Here is a 26,785-nt window from a genome sequence, read left to right as displayed (position 1 = left end):
CATGTTTCTTATTCACATTCATTTAAACACTGGGACAGAGTATTAGGGTCAGGCTAGGATTTTACGAGTCATTACGAGAAAAAAGTTTTACTACAAAATCGACATTACGAAAACAAACATATAATATTTATAAAATAGTCTTATGACAAAGTCAAAATAATACAAGAATAAACAAATTGTTGTAATTATATGAGAATAGCCATATTATGAGAAAAAAGTTGTACAACTTGTAATTATACAAGAATTAAGTCAAAATTATACGAGAATAAAGTTGTACGTTTTAGCAACCTGTTCCCCTCCTCACCTGTGGGGGCGCTGCAACAGGAACCACTGAAGGAAACAACATAAAAACCTCAAAGAGACTCAGCACAACTCCCTTCTTCCCAAAATTTAAACACAAATGGAGTAACGTCATATTTTAGCAGTTGAAGGATTTCTTTTATTTTTTGCAAAAGACCACAATCAGACCAGATGTTTGTTTTGGTTGTATTTACCCAGAATGCTCTGCGCTGTAGTCCACTTCCTGGTTTTGGAGCAATCTCCGCTCGTTGTTCACATGCATTGAAACCGCACCAAAGTTCACTTCAACCGAACCAAGACTGAGATTTGTAGGCGGACCAGAGTTGGATTACGCCTTCACACTTCCCCAAAGGAACCGGACTTTCTAGGCAAACGGACCGGAGTCGGTTAAAGCAGATTAAACAGGACTTGTAGTATTTCTGTTGTGTTGTACACTCAGAAAATGGTTCATTACGATTTCAGGCACCCAGAAGAGACGGTCCAATCTGGACTTCATTTGGTCCACATGCAGACTTGAGATGGTTTCAAATTACAAACAGCTGGTGCATTTAAAACAGGCATGAGAGGGAAAATTATCCAATTAGGAGAGGAGTGACGCGTTCCCAAACTTTTAAGGAATCATTCCACAATTTGAAGATGCACTAGGCTGCTTAATAAACATCATATTGAGTGTTTGCTTGATGTAGTCTTTTCTTGGGAAGCACATCACTTCAAAAAGTTTCTAGTGAAAATATCTTGGTACCAATAACTTCTCAGGAAGATGCAGGAGCGTGTTTAAAGTCAATAATGCCTTATTATTGATGAAAAAGCACTAGTTCCACTGGCAGATTATTTCACTTTTGACTAGTTCTAAGATTTTGCAGTGATAGATGCTTTTTGATATATTTTTAAACAGTAAACTTAATTGTTTTCTTAAACTTTTCCATTTGATCTATGAAATCTCTGAAGAGTAAAAACTTGCAATAATAAAACAGCACAAAATCCACATGATCTGGTTTTAAACGCCAACCTTCACTAAAGACGTACTCCAAGCACATTTTTGCGAATATAAAATGTGTCATGTTCCTTTTAAATAAGGGTTTGCACAACAAATTAACAACTACACATTTCACCTCGTAAAACTCAGTAGTTAAAGGAAAACGGAGACAGGTTTGCTGGTTTTAGTAACAGGAAGGACCTTTTCACCTCCTCAGGTGATCCCAGTTCCCAGGAATAACATTCCTCTCCTGGATTGCCTCAGGAACGGACGCTCAGTCCAACGGGGGATGACTAACACGGCGTTAAGGTGAAGACGAACCTGCTAATGTTGTGGATTTGTTGTCAAAGCAGCGATCTTTGCTCTGGAGCTGAAACAGACTTTGCTTCCTCTGAACAAACATTCAGGACGTCTCGAACAGTTACAGCCGATCCTCCTGTTGACAGCTTCTTGAAAGCAAATGCTTTTGTTTACATTGTCGCCCGTTTGAGCGCACGACCCGTCTGGGAGCTCCTCTGAAGAGGCGCGAGGTCAGAGGTCATCCAAACAGGGAGGATGATGGTCGGCCAGACTGCAGCGGCTGGCTAAACCCCTGGATTAGAACGTTTATAGAACTGATGAATAGGTGGAGAGAAACAGGATTAGGGCTGAGAGGAAAAAACAGTCAACTTTTTTGGACCATCTGGAGATCAGCTGATACATAAACGAGCTTATTTTATTTTAAATATTCTGAAAGAATCAAAGCAACACTGCAAGTATGATTTAATGAGGGAATAAGATAACATGATATAAAGCTCAAAAAGTTGATTTTACACAAAATGCAAGAATAAAATGTGAATATTTGGAGTAAGATTATTTACCTGCACCATTCTGTGTCTACTGTGGTTTGTGTTGAATCATAACACAATCTAAACCACCTTCTTTCAGTTTGTCACAGTAAATGGGACCATAAATCTCCAGGGATTTGAACTAAAGCTGAACAGATTGCATGAATGAAGCGACTGTTTTCAAATTAACCTTCCAGATCCTTTTCAAAGAAAACATATTTGAACAAGAAAGTGGAAATCTATTCACCCAAAACATTTCTCTCTGGCTACATTCACACAACAGTTCTTGATTCTCACTTCTGATTTTGAAGAACTACATTGTTCCTACGACGAACTTTTAAAGATGTTGAGCAGCTGGAGCTAATAGTATGATCACAAAATCAGAAAAAGACAAAGAAAGATGAGGAAAAATGAAAGTGTGGGCATTGCTAGCTTCAGCCATTGTTTATGTCCTGATTTACAGCGTCTGGCTTATTCTGGTGCAGATTTATGACACATGAAAAGTCAGATAAAATGTGACGAGCATTCTGACTGCAAGTGGCACAAATCAGATTGTTTGAAGAAATCAGATAGACGTTGCATTTGCAGCGTCAATGTAGCTCTGAAAAACGGTGAAATCCTTTTTTTTTATGTGCAATTTTATCTACATCACTCAGTCCTAGTCTGTGTTGTGCAGGAAAAATAAAATACTTAATAAAGATAAAAAAATCAAATATCTGTTGTTGGTGAGCTCCAAAGAATTGCTCCACCACCATGTTGGTGGCAGACTGGAGTTAAAAAATGAACTCTGGTCCTAAAACTCTCTCTGTTCGGTTGAAGTGAATTCTGGAACGGTTCAAACGGAGATGTGAACGCCAAGCGGCCCTGAGACCACAACAAAAACAGAAAGTGGACTACAGCGCATGGCATTCTGGGTAAAAACAACCAAAACAAGCGCGCTAGTCTAGCGCTAGCAGGAGAAATGGCTTGTAGTCTTTTACCAGAAACAACTAGTAAAATCTGATGCCACACTATTTTTGTTTACATTTGATGAAGGAAGTTGCGCTCAGAGGTTTTAATATCGTTTCCTTGCGTGGTTCTTGGTGCAGCGCCCCCACAGGCGAGGAGGGGAACAGGTTGCTCACAGGATTTGGTTGGTTTGATTGAATGCAGTGAGGAAGAGAACCACAGCAGCTGGAGCTGGAATAACTGATAATCTACTGGACAGTCAGTAAAGTATTTACATTTTTATCAGACAAGCTGCTAGTGAGCTGATGAGTCCTAAACATCCGGCTGCAGTCCTGCTTGTCTGAGCTTCATGGACAGTTATTGTTACTCCAACTCATCCTGCTGTGCTCTCCACATGTTTGGTGTTGTTGCCCCTCAGTGTCTCATTTTATGACCCAAGGCCCTCTAAAGTCTCCTATAATCAGCTTTGATCTGCTCTCAGACGCCCTGCAGGCCCAGAGTTTTAACCTTTTGACAGCAGCTCAACAGCAAGCCTGTTCTGCTCCTAATTCTCGGTGCTATCAGGTTCTGGATCGGATCTGTGAGGCTGCATGCATGCATCGGTTCCTTCTGCTGCACCTACCGTGTTGCGCCAGCGCTCCTAGTTGCAGAGCCCAGAGCAGGACGATGCGTAAACATCCCAGAACCGCAGCAAAGGTGCAACAATCCATGTGTGCAGCGCAAACAGCTGGATCAGTCTCTCTGGCCCATTGGAAGCTGAGGGGGAGAGGTTGCAAAAATGGCACAAGAGTCTCTGTTAATTAGAGGATGAGAGACTAAACTCTGCGTCCGGCTCTCAGGAGACTGGCTGGGAGATGAAGGAGGAGGAAGAGGAGGCAGGACAGCGCTTGTTGCTGGAGGAGGGTCTTTGGAGATTCTCTGGGTCGTTCTCCTCCCAGGTTCAGTTTGTGTAAACATGAGGCTCTCGCTGCGTTTCCAGCTGCTTAGAATCACCTCCCATAACATTCACACCCCCTAAAACTTTGCATCACATTATGAACACACTATTTAATTGTTCTGGTCAGATTTTATATGAAAGGGGAACAAAGTAATGCATAGTATATTTGTGAACACAGAGTGAGGGTTAAAATATTCGTTTTATTTAAAAACTCTAGAAATTTCCCCTTTGGTTCAGCTGCTTTTGATTTTCTGTAAAGACAAAGATAGAGTTAAATACCTTCAATCCCCGTATAAAAAAAACAAAAACAAAATCCCAAAACAGTTAACAGAAAGATGGACCTGGTGAGCCGATACAAAAGAATAAAAAGGAACAGCAGGGGGCCGACCCAACTGGTACCGTTTACTGAGACATTTGTATCAGAATCTAATTTAAAAAGATTTGGTAACAAGCAAAGGGTCTGCAAACTTCACAACCTAAAGAGTGATTTTTAATCTGTCCACTCAACTTTTAAAAAAACTAACAAATCTTATCATTTTAAATAAATATTAACTCTAATGTGATGTAGAACTAACTTTTAAACTCTTTTCTGATTTAAGTGGCTCTTTGGACCTTCCACAAAGGCTCTTAACTTTATTCTATGTAAAATGTATTCTTTTATTCTTTTTTGTTTTTAACCAAACGCAGGTTTATTTTCCATCCACATTTTTAGCTAAATTTGATGTTTATTTTAAATTCTAAAGAATAAATAAAATGGTGGTCCTTTAAAAATGTGACAACATTTCAAATAGTCCATATTTATCGAGTCTTTTTTTCAAAAAGCTGTCTGACTAAACTACATAAACGGTTCTGTGACTGTTCCTCATCCAGTCCGGATCGGTCCGTTGGTTCTGCCTGGCTGCTGAACGGCTTTGCAGAAACATGAGGATAAAATTGAATTTGCTGTTGTTTAGTTTCTTGTTCCTTTGTATACGTTGGGTTTTCCATTCAGTAAAACTCTTAAACAACAGGAAGTCATCTCATGTGATTGGAGGCGGTTTGTGACTGAGCCGATGTCCCTGCAGGAGGGTTGGGGGTGGGTTAGCCTCCTGACCGGGGTAAATATCAGGTGCTGGAGGCCACAGAGAGGAGAGAAAACACATACCTTTCCACTAAATAAAAGACCGGAGTGGAGCAGCAGGTGTGCTGGACTCGCCGTTCCTCTGAGAGATCCGTGAGAAACAACCTGCAAACTCTAAAAACAACAAGAAAATGGAATAATTCTGCTGATTTTCATGAAAATAATTCACATTATGACAAACAGTTCCAGAATAACCCTTCCTTTACTTCTGTTTCAAATGGTATAATTAGCATGTTTTATATAAATATATAAAATAAGCTCATAAATCTGATTTTTAAAGACATGCTACATCTATTAGCGCCTCACTTTATCAGCAAAAATCAGCTTGGAAACAGATTTTATCTATAAGTTTAATAATCGGGGTATCTCAAGCTTTAATTTGAAAATTCTCACATTGATAAAGCTGAGCTTCTGGTTTTATCAGTAACAAACTGCAGACTCAGCATTTTGCAGAATAAAAGGCATTCATGAAAATGTAAAAATATATGTAAAGTCAAAAATAAAGGTTCTTTTCATAATTCCTTTATGAGATGTTTTAAATGATGTGACGTCTGCGTTTATGCTGCAGTTTGCTTTTCTAAAACACATTTGCTGCAAAGAAAAGCTTCTTAGTGGACAAATCATTATAATTTAATTACATTTTATTCTCTTGTCCCTTGAATCTTCAGAAGTCAGCAGAAAGAACGTTTTCTACCTCCTGGTTTGACTTCAGCGTCCAGAGAAACGTCGGTTGTTTCCTCCTGACTGCTTCCAGATGTCCCACATCCTCGTTTTACTGCAGGAACAAGAGCGAGCGGCATGTCAGCTGCTGGGGAGCCGCAAACATCTTGCAGCCACATTGTTCCTGCAGTCTGAGTCACAACATGTCCTCCTGCTTATGGAAGCAAAAGAAGACGAATGCAGCAGGAGGCAGGCGTGTTAGTCTGAGGCTCAAGACACTTCGACCATTTTCTAGGCAAGTTTTCAAACTTTAAGCACCAAACTTTGGAGTTAAAACAGTTTCAGTATCATTTATGACTCATAATGTCTTGTAGTACTCGACATTCTAACAAATTTAATTTAAAAAATCCCAACTTAAACTTAAACATATAAGACAGTGTGTGATTGAGCCATTAGGAATAGTAAATAATCATTATTTAAATGCAAATTAAATGCTTCAACACAATATACAAAGAAAGTTAGAAAAAAATGATCTAAAACGTTTTCTCTGGCATTCAGCAAACAGAAATAAGTTTGGTGATTATAACTGACCTAAAACAAGAAAGATTCAGTCTGATTTAACTTGAGACTTTAAGAAAAACAAATCTTTATTTGGTGTATGGAAATATCTGGTTTCAACTGTAAATAACACTTTGTAAGGTTAATCAAACGTTACATTGGACTTGAAGCATTTTAAGGTCAGTTTTCAAACTTTTCCAGGATCAAACTTTGGAGTTCAAACACAAAGTAAAAACTAAAATTTTATTCGCTATTACTTAATCTAAATTAGTACATACCTGCCAACGTTTGGATTTGGGAATACGGTAAACTTTTTAAGCTTTCCACTGCTACTCTCAGCAACAACAGTACGGGAAGGCGGCAACAGGACAGGACAGATCCAACCCTTTAAAGACTGGACAGAAATCTCCACTTTTCAAAAAACCCTCAGTCAGTTCAATGCCTCAACTATAAACCTTAAGCTTCATCCATCATTACTGAAAAATCCCCAATTAATAACAACCCACAGCCTGGTGGGGGGGAAATATAGCAGGTTGACACGCCAGTCTGAAAAAACACTGGGGGAAACCTGTGTTTCCATTTATCTTTCTAGTTCAAAGCAGGAACATTGTCTGTCTCCAGTCTGTGTCTGGGCTGCTCCTGGTCCGATCCCAGAGCCAGGAGCCGTTTCCATCTGCAGACTGACCCAACCAGTGGCAAGTAATGGTATAATACGGGAAATTTACTGCAAAATACTAATAGGGGATCACGACGGGAAATAGCGCGGTAAAATACGGTATTACGGTAGACTTGACGGGTATGTATGAATGTAACCCAAACATTAACAGAGTATGGTCACTAAAAACATTTAATTAAAACTGTTGTGTTTCTCGGTAGCGCCAGTAGGGGGCACGCTTCACCGTCGGCTTGCGCGTACGTGCGTGAAGAGAGAGCAACGTCTGAGATCAGCAACAGAGAGCTCGCGGACAAAATTAAGGGATAACGAAAGAAAAAATAAAATTTTACAGTGTGTAAAAAATGAATGTTGGATGGTGTAACATCGTTAAAGAACTGCGGATGTTGACGGAGGTTGAAAAGTGTCGCTTACTCTGGAAACTCCGGTGAGTGAAGCTAATGGCGACGGTGGAAAAGTGTCGGTTATATTTTAACCCAAAAATGTAACCGACATTTTTGACGGTTACAAAAATGGCGGTAAACCTTAGCTTACCTCAGCTAAGCTAACTGCTAGCTGTTTTAACAGTTGGAATACGTGATAACAAAAGATGCGACTAGGTTAGTTAGCTAAAGTAACTAGTTAAATTAACCACCTGCTGGTTGACACTTTCTTATAACGGTTAAACAAGTCGGTTAAAACCCAGTTGGATTGTTTAGGAAAATATTTAATGTTTAATTCATGATGTTATGTAGTTTAAAGGTGTTCATAAGGCTAATTATATAAAATATGGACTGCGTGACAATAAGATGTGCTGGAAAAGTTTTAAACTTACCTGGAAAATGCTTGAAAATTGCTTGATATTCAAACGTCACGGTTTTGTAATATAATTGTAGTCTAATATTTGATTAAATTTGAAAAGTGTTATTTACAGTTGAAACCAGATATTTTCATACACATAAAACGATTTTTTGCTCCCTTTCTGAAGTGAAATCAGACTAAACTGAAATGCCAGAAAAAGTTTTTTAGATTTCTTTCTGACTTTTTTGTGTATATTGTGTTTAAGCATTTAATTTGAGCAGGAAGGTCATTTACTTTACGATTTCTTTGAATATTTAATGACTATTTATTACTCCTAATAGCTCAATGACTTATTAATCGTTTTATATTTTATACATGAAATTATATATAAATTATGGGATTTTTTCTTTTGTTAAATTAGTGTTTTGTTGTCAGTCCAGTCAAATGTATAGGGTATTATAGAAACATTTCAAAACATAAAATTTAGTTATATTTTAATTTACTTTGCCTCCGTTGTAGAAGGTTGAGTGCTATAGCAAGACATCAGTAAAAACGGTAATAAATTACATTGAAACTTTGGATTTTAGTTAATTTCTGTTGTTTGAACTCCAAAGTTTAGAGTTTTTTGTTGTTTTATTTGTTGAAGCCCTTGAACTGACGTTTGGATGTGATGGTGAGCCAGACCGATGGACGACACACTGAAGATTCCTGCTGGTTGACCGGCCAGCTGCTTCAGGGAACTTCTGTGAACTCCTCTTTGAGTTTTTTGTGAACTCTTACGTACCTGGTTGGTGCAGAGGTGGGTAGAGCAGCCAAAAATGGTACTCAAGTAAGAGTAGCACTACTTCAACATATTTTTACTTTAGTAAAAGTAGAAAGTATCCAACCAAGAAATGACTCATGTAAGAGTAAAAACATTGGGTTAAAAGACTATTGAAGTACTGAGTTACTGACCAAAACATTAATCCTTTGATAGTCTTTTTGCTAAGTGATTTTTGTTTCTTTATTGCCAAAACATGATGTAGGATATTATTGTAGGATGGTGACGATTTGATACAGATTATGTTTATAACAACTGAAGGCAACATACTTATTTATTTATGTTAAAACATAAAACTGCCCCTTTAAAGTATTAGTGAAGACAATTTGAATATCCTCTTCTGCCCTCTGGTGGAGAAGGGCTAAACTTCTTTCAAGAGAATTTTACTGGTGTTTATTAGTTGCACATTTAAATTTTGATGAATACTGATTTTATTAAATTAATCCTACCCAGATTAAAAAGAAAACTGGATGAAAATAATGTGTCCAGCCTCATGAATGCAGTTTTGTTTGTCCCTTTGTGCCTTAAGCTTCATAAAGACCAGCTTTCCCAGTTTGTAAATGGGAACAAATCCCTGCTGTCTGGCTGAGATCCGGTGAAACTACTGGCCGTTTCTGCAACAGCAGCTGCAATGATTGGCTCTTTATGAGGAAGTTCACCCTGTTCTCTTCAAATTTCACACTCAAAACTGAAACCACATGAAACAGGAAGCAGCTTCTTCATAAGTATCAGTTACGGGGCTAAAATGTGATCCAGGCGTTTTGTTGAAGTGGTTAGCTGCTATCTGGAGCTGGAGGTCAGTTCATTGATGCAATGATTAACCTGAGAGTGAACACAGAGAGGTTAAAGAGCGTCTCCGAGGGTTCAGTCAGCCTCTGTCCTGCCAGCAGAAAGGAAAGTCGTCTATAACCCACCGAGCCGCAGTGAGTTACAACTTTCTCTTTAAAGAGTGCAGACAGAAAACTTGATTTGTGTTGCAGCATTCAGGGAAATAAGAGAAAAATAAGAAAAACTTAATGTAGATAAAAATTGATAACACAAGATCTTACAGAAGCAAAGAAACGAGCAGTTTATGCATTTATAAACTGGAACTAGAACTATTTTCATCAATAATAATTATTATATTATGTTGCTCAAAAGTCTCTTGTTATTGTTATCTTAAGACACCTCAACACAATTAGTAAGATTTAATTATATTTGCAGTGATGTTGAAATCTTTTAATGCATCAGGTCACATCACCCACTGCTTCTCTTGGTTCACCTCTTAGGGTTTTCTGCTCCCTCACCAATGGACGACATTTTTGACCTCAGTCCCACAGCGGCGGTGAAACGAGTGTCCGCCTTGCTGGACTGCAGTCCAACTTCAGAGAAAGTAGCCGATTATTTTGACAAACACGACAAAGTGCGGCACCTCAGAGAAAACTTCCTGGTGCCCAAAATCGCAGATTTGCCTCCCAGTGAGTAGAAAATATTTCAGTAGAGATGTGCTGGCCTGAAGGTGGACTGTGGTGATGATTCAGTTTGACTCTCTGCAGCTGATCTCTCTCTGGTGGACGGGAGCCAAGAATGCATCTACCTGTGTGGAAACTCGTTGGGTCTGCAACCCAAAAATGCACGGAAATATCTGGAGGAGGAGCTGGACAACTGGGCTAAGATGTTAGTTTGTTTCATTATTAGCTTTGTTAGTAAAGTATTTTATTCACATTCTCTTGCTGTCCTTTAAACAGAGCTATTCATGGTCACACTGTCGGCTCCAGGCCTTGGGCCTGGGCGGAAAACAATATAGAAGACCTCATGGCCAATATTGTTGGTGAGTTCAGAGAAATTACAAAAAACCTCCAAATACACTGAAACAAGTTAGGAAGAAATGAAGATGGAAACACAGAACAACAATTTAAAGTGACCACCTTCAGTAAAAAGAAATAAATATTATTGGGAGGAAAAGCAAAGTGTTATCCTTAATACAACCATTGCATTTCCTTTACTTTACTGTCCTTGAACTTCAAATGTACTTATAAAGTATCCAGATAAAACAAAAATACACTAGCTTATAAAATGACTACCATCAGTGACTGGGACACGCAATCCGCTAATATCAGAGCTAAATGTTTGTTTGCCGGTTTGGCATTTTTACTAACTTTTGCAGTATTTATGACATTTATCTGGATAAATTTTAAAGCGCCAATTTACACAAATGTTTTATGAAGTTTTAGTTGAATAAAGTTGGAGTTTTACAGTATCTTTAAATTTTGGTTGATGACCTTCAAATTGAATAAAATTGGTGTCAAAAGTTTGTGCAACAAAAATTTTAAATCTATTAATAAATGTTACCAGAGGTCATGGAAGGTCAACCATCTGACATCAATGAACTCGGCTACATTTGTGCTGGTTAACTTTTGCTTTGCAGATATAACTGAAAGTTTGAAGGTCAACAGGTCATGCAGGTCATCAGAGGTCACTCTTACAAAATCAAGCAAATTTGTTGTTAATCATTTTGGTATGTGCAAAAAATGTTTTAGTTTGTGCTGCTTTTGCATTAAGAATATTGATGATGGGTTCTGGAAACTTTTTATTAGCAGCATGAGAGAAAATGTGTCCAGTAAAAACATTTGACACCAGTTTATGAGATTTGAAGAAGGTGAGGGAGGCAGATCTAAGAATGTCAGGACGTTTGGTAGAAATATTTAGTGTTGGGTTTTTTCAGAAAGTACAATGAAGGAAGAAACAATTTCAATCAATCAATAAGTTCATTCATTCGATTGAACAAATTCAGTCAATGTACAAACACAAACTCTTACAACAATAACTCAACATGAGTGAAAAGGGAGCAGGAAGAAGATCTTGTAAAAACGTTTCCCTTTCTCAATCATTACAAAATATATTTTGTCTTTTTTTATGTTCCTTTTCCCAAAGTTCTTAAAGACACGTTTAGGTTTAGTGTGAAAGTAAGGATGTTTGTGTTTAGTTCCACAAACATCTTGGCCAAATTTCAGACAACAATGAATTCTGGATAACTTCCAAAGAGCAGCACTGACTTCAAAGTGATCTAAAGCTGCGTCTTCTGCACATTAAGCTGTGAAGCTTCAGGCAAGTTTTGTTAGTTACATCTGTGCCTCCGGTCTCAAGGTCAATGACCAGACTGACCCTGAACTCACTGACTGACCAGATCAGTTTAAACCAGTAGATTTACCCAGACCTTTCTAAATGTTTACAACATTGAATGTGCTGACAGCACCTTGATTATCTAAGCTTACCAACTTGAACTAATAAGAAGGTTTTGTTTCATACCAGGAGCTAAAAGTGGGGAAGTAGCGCTGATGAACGGCCTGACGGTCAATCTGCATCTCCTAATGGTAACGCCTTGCAGAAATGTGTCTAAAGTAAAGGGTTCAGTGGAAAAATTGAGTCATCTGATGGTGTCACTCTGCAGCTGTCCTTCTACAAACCGACTCCAACTAGATACAAAATCCTTCTGGAGAGCAAAGCCTTCCCTTCGGATCATGTGAGTATGTCTGTAACCCTCCTTTGTTAGCTTCTGTCCTGTTACATTAAATCAAATACAATAAAAATCCCCAAACAAACTACAGTAATGAGCAGTTGACAGCAGGTAACACAGTGGTGTAGAAATTGCCCAAGTTGAAAGTCTTCAGTGACCAAAATGAGATTTTCTCTCCGGTCAAAGACACAAAACTGATATTATTGTGATTTTTTTTACTTTGCCTGGCCAACAATAAATTAAAGGAGTAATATTAGTATGATATTTTGCGTTAATGTTTATAGGTATTTAACTTGATCAGAAAATTGTTTTCTTTTTTGTTTCTCTATAAAATGTTTTAGTTAATTTCCCTCAACAAAAATGAGAATTTTCTTGTAAAAACTTTGCTGTGATTAGCTGAAGATAATAGATGTTTGTGCCCAAGTATGTTTGAATAAAAAGTTGTTGGATGTTTGTGGCATGACTGAGTATTTTTCTTGGTCATTTTTAGAAAAATTAAAAAAATTCTGTAGAAACTTTCTGAGATTAATTTCAAAATTTCTTCTACAAACCAACTCGTAGCTTCTTTTTTTTCTTCTAAATCTTTTTAGTTTTAGAGCTAAGAAATGTAATTAATCTAAAAATGTCAATATTTTTGGCAGAAATGTTCATTTTTCTATCTACAATGGCCCTAATACACCATTGTAGTTTTTTTTAGCTGGACTTTCATGGTGCTGATGCTTCATGGTGAAATGTTTCTCCTGTTCTCAGTACGCCATCGAGTCTCAGATCCGCCTGCGAGGATTTCCACCCGAGAGCAGCATGCTGATGCTGTCTCCCAGACCAGTGCGTCCACAACACCTCACACCAGCATCCTATCGATTTAGACCCGAGTCTAAATGTGATCTTTTTCTCTGTCTTCAGGGTGAAGACACCCTGAGAACTGAGGACATCCTGGACGTCATCGAGAAAGAAGGCGACGTCATCGCCATGGTGATGTTGCCCGGGGTTCAGTACTACACCGGTCAGCTGTTTGACATGCACGCCATCACGAAGGCTGGCCACAAAAAGGTAGCAGGAAACCCATCAGGAAGATAAAAAAAAGTTCCCATCACATTTAATTTGGATATTAGAGGTATGAAATCAAAAGTTAACTCACTGATATGTTGTGTGTCATCAGGGCTGTTTTGTTGGGTTTGACTGCGCCCATGCAGTGGGAAACGCAGATCTGAAGCTGCATGAGTGGGATGTTGACTTTGCCTGCTGGTGCTCTTATAAGGTCTGCTGAAGAGAACCTGAATCAGACAGAAATGTAAGAAAGGAAACTGTTAATGATGATTGTGTTGTTGCTCTACAGTATCTGAACTCAGGTGCTGGCGGCCTCGCCGGGGCGTTCATTCACGAAAAACATAAAGACACCATCAAACCGGCGTGAGTAACACAACTGTTTTAAAACAAACACATTTCTGTTTCATTTATCCCAGAAGTTGATTTTTGTGTTAAACAACCAAACTTTAAAGTACAAATTAAGTTTAAGCTGCTTATTACCCCATTGGCCAATTAGAATAAAAGGGGGCCTGTCACTTTAATTGTTTAATTTGTGTCTCCTTCAGGCTGTTAGGATGGTGGGGTCATGACCTGGCAACTCGCTTTAGGATGACCAATGGTAAACTTTCCACTTTATCTAATGAGAGTTTATATAAAATGTGGCTTTTTGCTCCCATCTTGTGGCCATTTTTGGTATTTCATAAAGTGTTGATGAATGTGGGAGGAAAATCCTATTTCATTCAATAAAAATTGCTATTCAGGCTATAAAATAGTTGTACTGAAGATAATTAGGGCCTCAGGAAAAAAACTATACTGACTTTAAACTAAAAAATTAGACTTTTTTTCTCTGATTTTACTTTTAATTTCAGGTTTGTGAGTTTAATCTCTGAATTCAGATTTGTTTAAGTTTCTGAGGCTAAAGTCAGAATACTTATTATTTTTCTGTGGCCCTAATCCTCTTCCATCAGTATTGTGTTACATGTACGTTTCTACTGTTTTCTGCTCCCAGTGATGGAGCTGCAGCCTGGAGTGAGCGGCTTCAGGCTCTCAAATCAACCCATTCTTCTTGTCTGCCCTCTACAGGCCAGCTTAGAAGTAATAAACTTTACAAGACTTATTTCATAGATTCATGTCTTGAGAGAAAAACTAGTTGTTTTTAAAGTCGCCTATAAAATGTTCCAGCTGTTTAACATGGCGAGCATGCAGTCGCTGCGGAGAAAGTCTGTACTCCTGACCGGGTACCTGGAGTACCTGATGAAGGAGTTCTACACAGAGGACCCGGCCCAGCCTCACAAAGCCTACGTCCGAATCCTCACGCCCTCTGACCCCCAGCAGAGAGGCTGCCAGCTGTCTCTCTCCTTCTCCATCCCGATCCGGAGAGTCTTCCAGGAGCTGGAGAAGAGAGGAGTCGCTGTAAGCACCTCGCCTGGACGCTATTTGTTTGTTTTTACCTCAGAGTGGCCATCTTTCTATTATTCCTATCTCAGTTTCATACAGTAGGGGCTCCTGCTCTTTTTCCAGCCATTACAACTGTTTAATCCGTTGCTAACGTGTCGTAACGTGTTTTTCCGAGCTGCCTTTAAACACAACATGAGCGCTAAGATTCTCCTGCCAGTTTTACACCAGCGGTCAGCGACGGAGACAAGCTGCTGTGCAGAGCGACACGCCGGCGTGTTAGAAACATGGCAGCAGATCAGCAGTAGGGAAAGAACTTTGCAGTTTATTACCAAACAGAGTAAGTTGAGTTATGCTGCTGGATGTTAACTAAATGATTGATTAATTAGTCCATGCCAATAGATCATGTTAAGCTTGTTAACAAGAATAGATGGTAATTTTGTTGTCCATGTTCAGAGTTGGATTGTACTGGTTACAGTTACTGGAATAACTTTTTGGGGGGGTAAGATACTTATAGGTGTAGTTCTACTTCACTCTAGTGGTTATTTGCTTGTATGAGAACAATATTATGAACTATTGCTACTCTAACAACAGCGTATTAGGGCCATTATAGACCAAAGAAAGGTTAAAAGTAAGGTTTTCTGGAATGATTTTCAGATTAATCTCAAAATTTGAGCTTTTTATCTGCAAATGTTTTGACTTTTCAAACTCAAAAAATTTCAGTGTTGTTGTTTGTTTAAGAAAATTTCTGAGGTTAATTAAAATAAATTTTCATAAGAAATTTCCTAGCATTTTTCTAGAAAATTTCCAAAATTCAATTTATTGGCAGAAATTTACTCCTTTTTTTCTATCTACAATGGCTGTAGCATGCATCGTACTTCCTGAGTAGATTGATTTATCATAAAAAATAAACTTAAGAGATTGGAAATATTAGTTTCTTAGATTTCTGAGACATTTGAAGTAATGAATATGTGAAACTTAGCATAATTAGTATTTTTAACATGTCACTGTGTACATAATTGTTTTTTGTATTAATACACATGCCTGTTTTATTTGAAAGATTACATAAACCTTTATATATTCATATTACTGTAAATTTAAATCCTGTTTACTGTGCAGTAAACAGATAAAAATAAGATAAATTCCTCTTAGTTTTTAAAATCTGAAGCTAAATTTTTCCTGTTGCAGTGTGACATGAGGGAGCCCAGCGTGCTGCGAGTGGCTCCGGTGCCGCTCTATAACTCCTTCAGGGACGTTCATCGCTTCATCGAAACACTGGGAAAAGCTCTGGCTGCCAGCAGCAGCGGCTAGACCCACAATGAGAAGAAAACAACTTCAGCAACCTCATCAAGCCCTGTGTGCTGCAACGTCCTGTCGATATGCAACCATCTTGTCAATGACGGATGAAAATGTCATTAAACAAATTATAAAACACCTGAGTCTGCTCCGATTGGTCAATCAATGAGTACAAAAGAGAATCACTGGCTGATAGGAGGGACACAGGTTCAGTTTCTCTCCTGCTTAAACATGTTTAAACATGTACGTCTTATATTGAGGTGAATCTCATTTCTTTACATTTATATACAAAAACTGAACCATTAGCTTGAGTATAATTAATAGTAGGCTGGATATGAAGTAGCTATGAGTCTGACTGTGAGCTTTTTGCTGGACTTTTATCAGTCACTAGTACCACCATGTTAGCTTACCTGTTGGGAGCCACCTTGATTTCGACCAATCAAGAAGCCAGACTGATTAGTCATTACCCTGACTAGCAGTACATAGTTGTTGCTGAAACTATCTACCTTACTCTGAATAATTATTCACTAGCATGACAAATTAAATGTACCATTCGCCTGACTTTGAGTAGCTGTTAGCCATTTATTAGACTGACTAGTTAACGTCACTAAGTTTTCCTCTTGCTCAGATTTGATAGATAAAAGTATTCATTTCATTATTTTATCCATTAGCATTAACTAATATTTTACCTTGATTCTTTTTACCATTAACCTGAAGCTTAATTTTGAAAAATGCTGTTCTAAACTTTAATTACTTCCTGATCCGTCCATCCACGAGAGGGATTTTCTTTAACAGTTTCACTTTCATTTAGTGTGAGAAATTGGAAATCCGATCACGGTTTGGTTTGTTATCCAATTTTTAATTTTGGTTCATTACACGGAAAAGCTAAATTCTTTAGTTTTTTTGTTCCAAACGAAGAAACACGCCTGTAGGTCCACGGACCTAGATTAACGACAGTCCGTATTTCAACGAGGAACTGCGGAACAATGAGTCTTTTGTTGTTATTGCAAATAACATAGAGGTAAGATTTGAAGCTATTTTTAATGGATTTCAGTTTGCTCATGTGTTGAGGTGCAGTGTTTAGACTTCCTCCTTAGAAGAAGCTATTTTAACTTGTGATAGTTCTTTAAGTTACACGGAAGTTTAAAGGCTTGTCGGACTGAGTGTAGAAGTAGTTTTTCAGGAGATATCTGTATAAGTGGTTCTGCTTATTTACTAATGAATGACAGCCTGCGATGAGAAGTAGATGTTTATTTTGAATTTGTTTTCCTTTCGTTAGGTGAAATAAACCTGAAACAGTTCTAGTAAAATAAATCGTGTTTCCGTGTTTTGACACGTCACGGCTTGTTTAACTGCCATTTCAACCCCGTGTGAATATGGCAAGCCGTTTTAACATAAATTTGGTTTCGTCTGACTATCCGTAATTACATTCTAGACATCTAAAAATGCATCTTGACTAGACAAAACTACATTTTGACTATCCGGAATAGGTAATTCAAGATGTCTGCATTTACATTCTGACTAGTAAGAATAATAATTCAAGATATCTTCAATTACATTTTGACGAGTCAAAATTCCTTTCAAGATGTCTCAAATTACGACACTGGATCCGTCAATTGACGGGACACATCCGTATTTACAATTTAAGATATCTTGAACTTAATTATGACCAGTGAATATTACAATTTTAGATATCTGAATTAAGAATAGCGCGGAAGCCCCTTTGTTCTGTCCAAACAGTTGCCTGCAGAATTTTATGTTTCCTGCACAAAATTGTCAGTAAATGCCACAAAGTAGGAAGAGCTCAGCAATGTTGGATATGTGGAGAATGCAAAACCTCATCAACTATAAGACTGCTTCTCAAATCTGCAAAGAATTTCCTGTTTATTTATTTCCGACAAACCAAATTCACTTAAAAACAGCTTTGAAAAGCTAAAATTGCCTTTGTCAAAGCATTTTCAACATGAAAATTGTGCATTTTCAAACATCTTTTAAAGTTTTTTCTATTTTTTATTGTTTTATTAAAATTTCAAGTTGCCACTTTAGTCAGGGACGTTTTCACTATACAGAATACATATTCAAGATATATCTTAAATAGAAAAGCTATGTAATTCAAGATATCTCTAATTAATTCAGAGATATCTTAAAAGGAATTCTGACTACTCAAAATTACAATTTAAGATATCTTTAATTTAGTTTTGTCTAGTCATTTTTTGCTTTTAAGATATCTATAATTTAGTTTTCACTAGTCAAAACTGCATGTCTGCTATCCACATTAAGATATTTTGAATTGTGTTGTCATTATAAAGATAAAGATTATAAAGATATCTTTAGTTAGAATTATGATTAGTCAAAATTAAAATTGAGATATCTTGAATTTACTTTATAACTAGTCGTAATTTAATTGTAGATATCTGAAATGTGTGTTTCGGTTGGTTTGGATTTTCTTGTTGGCAAATATTAAAGGAAAACCAATACAGGAGAGTTATTTGTCTTTTAAAATATGTTTCAAAATGACTGAGGACGTTTTTACATTTGATTGAATTTTGAGTCAGCTATATCAGATGTAATGGATACTCGGACTTAAAACTCTTGTGTTCTTACACTATATCTACAACCATACACACACACTCATACATGGACATTTTCAAAATTATCTTTTGGAAATATTCAGACTTTGTATCTTTAAATGTAAATATTTTTTGTGACTGTAGTGTTTGTAAATTCTATGTGTATTTATATGCTTTAATATGTTTTATTTATGTATAATATGCTTTAAGTCAGTGGTGTTTGATAAAAACAGAATTTCATTTAATGTAATGCCAATATTAGAGTTTTTGGGGAATGTTACTAGTTTACATTAAGTGATTATTTTTAAAAAATAGAAAAATATAATTAACCCTCCTATTATGTTTGTTTCTGAGGTACAGCAAAAATGTTCCTGGGTCAATTTGACCCTGGGAGTGTTTAATCATGCAATAGTGTCAGAAACCAAAAAATTCCTCCAAAACATTTTTGTATCTGCTTACTAACTCCAGTACTAACCATTTCAATCAATATTTGTGCAATGATGTTTTTTATTTATCAGAAATTAAGGATCAATAACGACAACCTGCTCATTTACTCATTTGGACATAAAAATGGAATTTAAATTTTTTATGTCCACTGAAAAAAAACCCTAAACACAAAAAAACAATAATTTCCTTGAAATTAATCTTTGGTACAACATTTTAATATTACATTTAGATTTTTTTTTTCCAATGGATGATCTTTATAAATGAACTTGAGACACACATACTGTTCAGGATCAAATTGACCCACTGATTAAAATCAAGATAAATGAGTCATACAGAGAGTTTTTATGTTTTCCTCCACTTCTGCTGAGTGTCACTCAGTGTGGGTGGAGTTTTTCCACGGGAACTGAAAAGGTTCTTTTATTTTAAACTTTAAAACAGGTTAGTTTTAACCGCAACATAACAGGAGGGTTAAATACATATAACCAAATTAGGAATGTTGTTTACTTATTGTTTTCTTGTATTATATTATATACATATATAATCCATTCCCTAACATTCTTGTATATTCTGTATAATCTGTATTATACAGATTTATATTATAACACCAGTTTTAAAGTCCCTCCACTGGCTCCCTGTAGCTCAAAGAATAGACTTTAAAATACTGTTGTTAGTTTATAAATCACTGAACGGCTTAGCACCACAATACATTAAAGATCTGCTGTTGTTGTATCAACCTTCCAGACCTCTCAGGTCTTCCGGTTCTGGTCTGCTCTGCATCCCCAGAACCAGAACCAAACGAGGAGAAGCAGCTTTCAGCATCTATGCACCACAAATTTGGAACAAACTTCCAGAAAACTGTAAAACAGCTGAAACACTGACTTCTTTTAAATCTCAACTAAAAACCCACCTGTTTAGAATTGTATTTGAAATGTAATCAATTACAAATTTATGGATGGAACTTGACTTAATGCTGTGTTTTGATTATTGATTCTATATTGCATTGTGTTTCTGTGTTTGTAATGATGTAAAGCACTTTGAAATGTCTTGCTGCTGAAATGTGCTATACAAATAAAATTTGATTGATTGATTGATTGATTGATATTATCTGTGCATATAGCTCCCATATTTATATTTATACACAATATCTATATCCCTTAGAGTCCATACATACATAGTCTTGTACATCTGTAAATAAATATTTATATCTCGTAGAGCACTTCTGGATAGATGCATCTCATTGCTTGTACTTGTGACAGTGCAATGACAATAAAGTTGAATTCTATTCTATTCTATTGTGGGATGAACTACAAGAAATGTTCACTTTGTTGTTTCAGTAGCTTTCAAAGGAGCAGACTAGTTTATGGGGACCTTAAACATAATGAATGTGCTGTTTGTGTTCATGTATGCTGCCTTAACTAAAAACCTCTTTAAACTGTTTTTTATTTTTTCAGATCAGTGAAGTTGGGTTTTTCTGAAAACAAACCTCTGAAGTTATGGCTTGCACGTCACAGTCAGCCTTGGAATATGTTGAGAATGCCAGACCTCACCTTGTTGGAGAATTAAAGAGTCTCTCAGTGATTCTTGAGAACTTGTATCAGCAAAAAGTTCTCATTGATGAAGAGGTCAGCAAGATAAAGGCAGAGAAAGATGACTATGACAGAACCAGAGCATTACTGGACTCAGTCATTAGAAAAGGTAAAGCAGCCTGCTACAGGTTTCTAAGGATTATTGACCAGACGAGGAGGAGAACCTTAGAGAGACCAACTCCTCTTTTCAAGAACAGTCATGAAGCTTCAACTGAGGCTACAAAGTTTGACCTGCACCACTGGATCAGCTGCTTTCCTTTCAAAGAAGATCCAGAAATGCAGCAAAACTACATACGAGGTAATTAAAACTACAAATAAGTAGCACAACACGTCAGAAAGCATCAAAACTGCAATTGATGTATCAAACTGGGAGTAAAAGGGTTTTATTTTTTTTAGGTTTTAATAGATGTTTCATTTAGAGCCAAATGTTTTGGAACTGATTTTGCAGCCTTAGGTGAAAATCTCTGTGCTTGGAAGCGTGTGAGAGCAACTTGTTATCTGTTTTCTGACACAAGATCATGTTGATTACGTCAAGAGGGTCTGACTACATAAAGTTGTTGGGAACATCAAAAGGATCATTCACTACACGTGTGTAATTCAGCTTTTAAAAGTTATACTAGTTTAAATTTTTGGGAAGAAGGTACCACCCCTTTAATATTCACATAAGCTTAATATTTTGATAACTTTTAATCCTCCATCCCCTAAGGGCCCCAGGGCTCAATCCTAGGACCCCTCTTATTCAATATCTATATTCTCCCCTAGAGTAGGTTATAACAGGAAATATGATCAGCTACCATAACTGTGCAGATGATACACAGCTCTACATTACAATGTCACCAGGAGACTCAGAGCCCATCCAATCACTGAAAAAATGCCTAGAACAGATAAATGCGTTGATGTGCCAAAACTTTCTCCAGCTGAACAGAAACAAAACTGAAGTTATTATCTTTGGATCTAAAGAAGAACGAGCAAGAGTTATTACAACTAAAAACCAGTGGTCAGGCCCGAAACCTGGGAGTAGTGATGGACTCTGACCTCAATCTTCAGAGCCACAGAAAGACAGTTACAAAGTCGGCCTTCTATCACCTGAAGAACCAGGAATATATGGTACATCATCCCAGTTCTAAACTCCCTACACTGGCAGCCTGTAGCTCAGACGATAGACTTTAAAGTACTGTTGTTAGTTTATATATCACTGAAGGGCATAGCACTCAATATATTAAAGATCTTCTGTTGTTGTACCAACGTTCCAGACCTCTCAGGTCTTCTGGTTCTAGATCTGCTCTGCATCCCCAGAACCAAACATGGAGAAACAGCATTCAGCTTCTATGCTCACAAATCTGGAACAAACTTCCAGAAAACTGCAAAGCTGCTGAAATACAGTGTGTTGGAAATGTTATGTATCAGTACCAACTTGTTGCCTCCATCTCCGATGAAGATTCCCATGTCTAACGGTGTGAAGGATGCATTGAAAATGCGCCAGCAAGGAATGTGTTCCTGATGTTTGTGTTAGACTCTGTAAATAATATAAAAATCAGTAGGGAATGTTGGAAAAATTAGTATCTAAGTTCATTTAAATTATGAATTTAACTGAAAGGTTATGTTTTCATATTATTTTTCTTTTGAGACCCTTTTCCTTTTAATGATACATTTTTAACTGTTCTTTGGATGTTTGCTTGAAGATTAGAAACGCTGCACACTCTTATGATTTTATCAAACTGCCTGTCAGAGACAGGCAGTTTTGTTCCTTGTAAGAGCGTCCTAGAACATCCTGAAGCAGAATTCTCTGACGAAACTATCTGGGTGACTGTGAAGAAACCCAACCCTCTTTTCCTTGTTATGATAATAAAAAGCAGCTGAGAGGTGAGAACCGGTGGAGTTGATTCCAGACAATTGGTTGACTGCGGTTCTCCGTGTCTGGCTTCTTTCCCCTCTTCTGCAGAAGAGTAACTTATGTCTCTGGTTGATTCCGTGCAGGATGGCAACTAAAATAGACCCAACACTGTGCCTTTAAATCTAGACTAAACATCCACATGTTTATAGTTGCTTTTAAAACAAGCATTCATAGTTCATTTGGCAGTCCAGTTTAAATATGAATGCTTAAAGACTAAGATTTTTCTACAACAGTTTTGTTGTTAAGATTAGCTTTCAGTTTGGCATGTGTCCAGATAGCTCACAGTAAAAAAAGTTATTAGAAAGTATTGTTTTATATAATGTTCCAAATGTCAAATCACCAACCTTTTGATCACTTAATTATTAGTCAATCGATTAGTCACCGCAGTGATACATATGTTAGTATTTTTGGACACCAAATCGGCAACTGCCAGAATGTATAAAACCATCCAGTATATTTGTGGTTTTTATCAAGTCATGCATCAATCTTGTGACGTTTTTATGTGCTTATATATAATGTGTCTCTTGCAAGGGAATAGTACTACTGAATAATTCCCAAATTATTTTAATTTATTAACCTGTTGTTACTTTTATCTCAGGTCCAAGGCCATGCTGCAATTATCAGAAGAAGTTAAAATCAAAAGCAAAAAAATTATCAGAGAATTTCTGGAGGACAAGTAAAGATCTTTTTGGAGAAGACAAGAAGCCTGATGTGTTTTACAGTGCACTTGTATTTGATATCCAAGGAAAGATTTCTCCATCCAAAATAAAGAAATTTAAAAACAATAAAAGCAAGAAGTCCCGTCCTAAAAAGTTAAGGACTTATATTCCAGAGAATAAAGCAGAAATCTCCCCCAGTGACCTGCTGAAAACAGATAAAAACATCCTCCTGGTCGGGAAACCTGGAATTGGAAAGACGGCGCTGAGTCATGAAATATTGAGACTGTGGTCAGAAAGAGACAATAAGGAGCTGGATTACATGTTTTTCTTTGATATGAGGAAATTAACCAACATCCCCCCAATCACGAGTTTGGAGGATCTTCTTTTCACTGCATGCAGTGAACCAGATGAGGGCAAAGATGAAGTCTTACATGACATAAAGAGCAACTCTGATAATGTTACAGTAATTTTGGATGGAGTCACTGATTTCTCTACATCGGTTGTGGAGAAACTTATAGACAAAGATTTCTTACCTGATGCTAAAATCATCATTACCTGCAGACCAGAAGATGAGGAATACCTTTGTCCTGAAGACTGGCTCAGAGTGGAGGTGAAAGGCTTCAGTGAAGAAACAATAAAGACATATTTGTCTTCAACTCTGGGTGAAGCTCACAGGAAGGTCCTGAGTAACGTGGAGCTGTTGACTCTTTGTCATGTTCCAATGTATGCACTGATGGTGGCTGCCAGCTTTTCATCAGAAGACTCTCTGCAGCCCAGAACTGTGACTGAAATATACATCAATATTGTTCGATTTGGTCTTCAGATGAACAGCAACAAAACCAGGATCAGGAATCTCAATCAGTTCATCAAAACCAAGAGAAACGGAATCCTGTCTCTGGCCGAAGCTGCTTTTAATGCAACCGAAAGAAAAGCTGTGAACCTGGAAGAACTTTCCTGTGAAGACAGCTGCGTCCTTTCCTTCCTGAAAACACTTGATGTAAAAGTTCCTCCTACTGAAACCAAAACTCTCTATGCTTTCCTCCATTACACCATGCAGGAGTTTTTTGCAGCTCTGTGGCTTTTGAAGAATCCTGATAAGGTCAGGGATGTTTTCCAGCAGTGCCTCACTGAGGAGAAGAAACACATGAAGCATCTGATCCCGTTCATGTGCCGTTTGTTGAATGAGAAGAGTCCACGTTTGATGAGCTGTTTGATTCCAGCTGAGGAGATCAAGGAAACATCTGGATGGTTCTTCAAAGAGATAATTGGCACATTTTTCTCCAAAGATGAAGACACTGAACTTGATGTTGATATACTGTTCTTATGCCAATGTTTATACGAGTCACAGAGCTCTGAAAACTGTATTACCTTTCTGGACAAACTGGACTTCCATCTTGACCTCAGAGGAGAGAATCTGGACCCTTATTCCTGCTGTGCTGTGGCCTATGTGGTCACTCAGTCAAAGGAAAGGAAAATAAGTCTGAACCTTCAGGATGTGACGATGTCTCAGCAAGGAATGAGACATCTGTTTGGATGTATTGAAAATGTTCAATGGTATGACTCAGCATGTTTTGTTTCATATTCACTGCCCATGATAAGGACATATACTGTTACAAAATGTATTCTAGATTAGTTTTGTAACACAAAGCTAATATTGTATTACTTTTTTGTATAGTGACTGAGTTTTTCTTTAAACTACAGGGTTTACCCTCTGCCTCAGCAGTTGTGGACTGTTGTCTTTCTCAGTGAAGGGCTGACAGAATATATGACATTATTGCATCGATGTGGAAACCAGCTGTATCTTCCAGTTGAAGGTAAAAAGCTGCTGTTTGATAGAGCTGTGAAGGTCATGCAGAGGTCAGCTACAAAGGTCAATGTCTGCCTCCAGTGGACCCAAAGAGGTCATGTCTACCAGAGTCTGTGTGAATCCCTGCTACAGGCTCTGCCATACACACATTATCTCAGGTAAGAAACATTATTTCTGTATGTTAGGAGTGGGCTATGAAACCCTGGTGCAGTCCAAGCAGATGTTTAGTATTTTAAATTAGGAGAAATTGACTTATCCTGTTATCTTGAAGACATTTCACCTGTCATCTTATAGACTTCTTCGGTTCTGACAGTTGTTTTGGAAGTATCAGGGTTATATAGTGTCATCACAAGCATTCACACTGACAGGGCGATACAGGTCACTAACTAAACCATTAATATCACTATTGAGACGATCAAGGTACCATGGATCTGTCTCCAAGACTTCTATTCAATTTCCTGTTAGTGCCGTTGACTGATGATCCTATCTAGTCCTCAGTGACGTTAAGATGTGCTCTGTTTTGTTTAGATGTCTCAAGGTGTGAGTCTCTGTGAAATGGAGCACTGTGGGTGTTAGCAAGGTGGGGAACCTGAGGTCAGGTGCTCTGGTCAAGGTTAACTTTTTTCATGTAAAAAAAGGGGGTGGAAAAAAAAAACATTTTTAGGGAGCAGTTTGGATCGTTAGTGGTAACAACACCTGACCCGTCTCCATATTAAGGGTTTAGATCTATGAAAGCTTCATCAACTCAAGAGTCAGTTAATACATTCAGAGAGAGGGAGGCACACCTGGCTGAATAACTAACTGACCATTGTAAGTGGGTGGGGACAAAGTTTGATGGCGGTTTGATTCTTCAGCAGTTCATGCTTTTACTGATAAACCAGCCCTTTTATGACTTTGATTGGGGGAGAAACACCACTTGGTTTGCTCACAAAACTGGTGTTTGTAATTCTTTTCTTGTCTTCTCAAGGCAGGCAAAGGCTCCATACAACAAAAAAATATATAGACTCCAAACACCATTAAAATGCTCATAGTTATAAATATAAAAAAACCCACTTTAGGTTTGTTTTTGATCAGTCCATGGTGGTTGTATTCAATAGCATAACAGTGATGCGATTAGGAACAGGTGAGGGATTAGACAACCTCAGGATTTAATTCTAGTAGTTCCTGTATGGGAAGCAGTGCTGGTGGAACAGTGGCTGTAGTTGATGGTGTTTCATGGTCTAGAGAGAAACTGCCATCTTTGCAAACGGGAAAGAAACCAGCTTAAACAGCGAATCAATCAGGTGAGTTCAGGGGCTCATCTGAAAGTGTCGCTCCTGTTGTTCATGAGATGAACTGAAGTTTTGGTCATTTCTCTCATGTTTGGTGTTAGTTTAGATGTTTTAGGTAAAAACTCAAATCCTGGGGCGTGCTGTGGTGGCGCAGCGGGTTAGCACGCCCCACGTTTGGAGGCCTTAGTCCTCGACGCGGACGTCGCGGGTTCGACTCCCGGTCCCGACGACCTTTACCGCATGTCTTCCCCCCTCTCCTCACCCTCCTTCCTGTCTGCCTACTGTCTAAAAAATACGAGCCACTAGCGCCGCAAAAACTCTTCGGAGAAAAAAAAAAAAAAAAAAAAAAAAACTCAAATCCTGAAATCTCAGAGATGATAATAACTCAGAGATCTGAAGCACAAGATGAGAGTTTGTGTTGAGAGTCAGTAACAGCTGCTCTGATCAAACATGATGATGAACATGTAATTTCATCACATAGAAGACAGACAAGATGGAGTCCATCAGTAGTGTGTGGTTGTATTGATGCAGCTCAGATCAAATCATCACTAAATGTTTCCTTCTTGTTGTTCCAGCTTTGATCCTCTGAGCTCAGATCCTGATGAACAAACCAGGTTGTTAGTGAATCTGTTCTGTGCAGCAGCAGAGAGAGAACAGCAGACAGGAGAGAAGATGCTGGAGATGTTAGCATCAGTCTGCAGATATAAAACATTCCCTTTATATTATAGTGGTAAACCTC

At 37.7% G+C, this 26,785-nt stretch overlaps 3 protein-coding genes across 5 annotated transcripts in view; 2 read left to right on the top strand and 1 right to left on the bottom strand.

The window, feature by feature from the left end:
- LOC116716234 (von Willebrand factor D and EGF domain-containing protein) overlaps window positions 1-3,924 on the bottom strand; it is a 32,586-nt gene extending 28,662 nt beyond the window's left edge. For all 3 annotated transcript variants that reach the window (XM_032557148.1, XM_032557149.1, XM_032557150.1), the window contains exon 1: window positions 3,674-3,924. In XM_032557148.1, the coding sequence (XP_032413039.1) occupies window positions 3,674-3,761 (88 nt within the window). In that variant the 5' untranslated portion in view covers window positions 3,762-3,924. The remainder of the gene's footprint in view (window positions 1-3,673) is intronic.
- Window positions 3,925-9,323: 5,399 nt separating this feature from the next.
- Window positions 9,324-15,950, top strand: kynu (kynureninase). Its single transcript, XM_032556057.1, has 14 exons — window positions 9,324-9,522; window positions 9,868-10,056; window positions 10,135-10,255; window positions 10,327-10,409; window positions 11,891-11,952; window positions 12,030-12,101; window positions 12,846-12,920; window positions 12,999-13,145; window positions 13,255-13,353; window positions 13,432-13,505; window positions 13,688-13,740; window positions 14,131-14,216; window positions 14,304-14,534; window positions 15,705-15,950. Exons 2-14 carry the CDS (start codon window positions 9,888-9,890, stop codon window positions 15,825-15,827), a joined length of 1,395 nt encoding a protein of 464 aa, XP_032411948.1. The 5' UTR covers window positions 9,324-9,522; window positions 9,868-9,887; the 3' UTR covers window positions 15,828-15,950.
- A 605-nt stretch (window positions 15,951-16,555) lies between these two features.
- Window positions 16,556-26,735, top strand: LOC116716049 (protein NLRC5-like). The gene is made up of 5 exons (XM_032556794.1): window positions 16,556-16,833; window positions 20,281-20,713; window positions 22,908-24,522; window positions 24,670-24,782; window positions 26,622-26,735. Exons 2-5 carry the CDS (start codon window positions 20,323-20,325, stop codon window positions 26,633-26,635), a joined length of 2,133 nt encoding a protein of 710 aa, XP_032412685.1. The 5' UTR covers window positions 16,556-16,833; window positions 20,281-20,322; the 3' UTR covers window positions 26,636-26,735.
- The last annotated feature ends 50 nt before the right edge of the window (window positions 26,736-26,785 follow it).

Source organism: Xiphophorus hellerii, chromosome 24 (genome assembly GCF_003331165.1).
Source record: "Xiphophorus hellerii strain 12219 chromosome 24, Xiphophorus_hellerii-4.1, whole genome shotgun sequence".
Classification (NCBI taxonomy): domain Eukaryota; kingdom Metazoa; phylum Chordata; class Actinopteri; order Cyprinodontiformes; family Poeciliidae; genus Xiphophorus; species Xiphophorus hellerii.
Note: the sequence above shows the minus strand (reverse complement) of the source record. Positions and strands in the feature narration are given on the sequence as shown.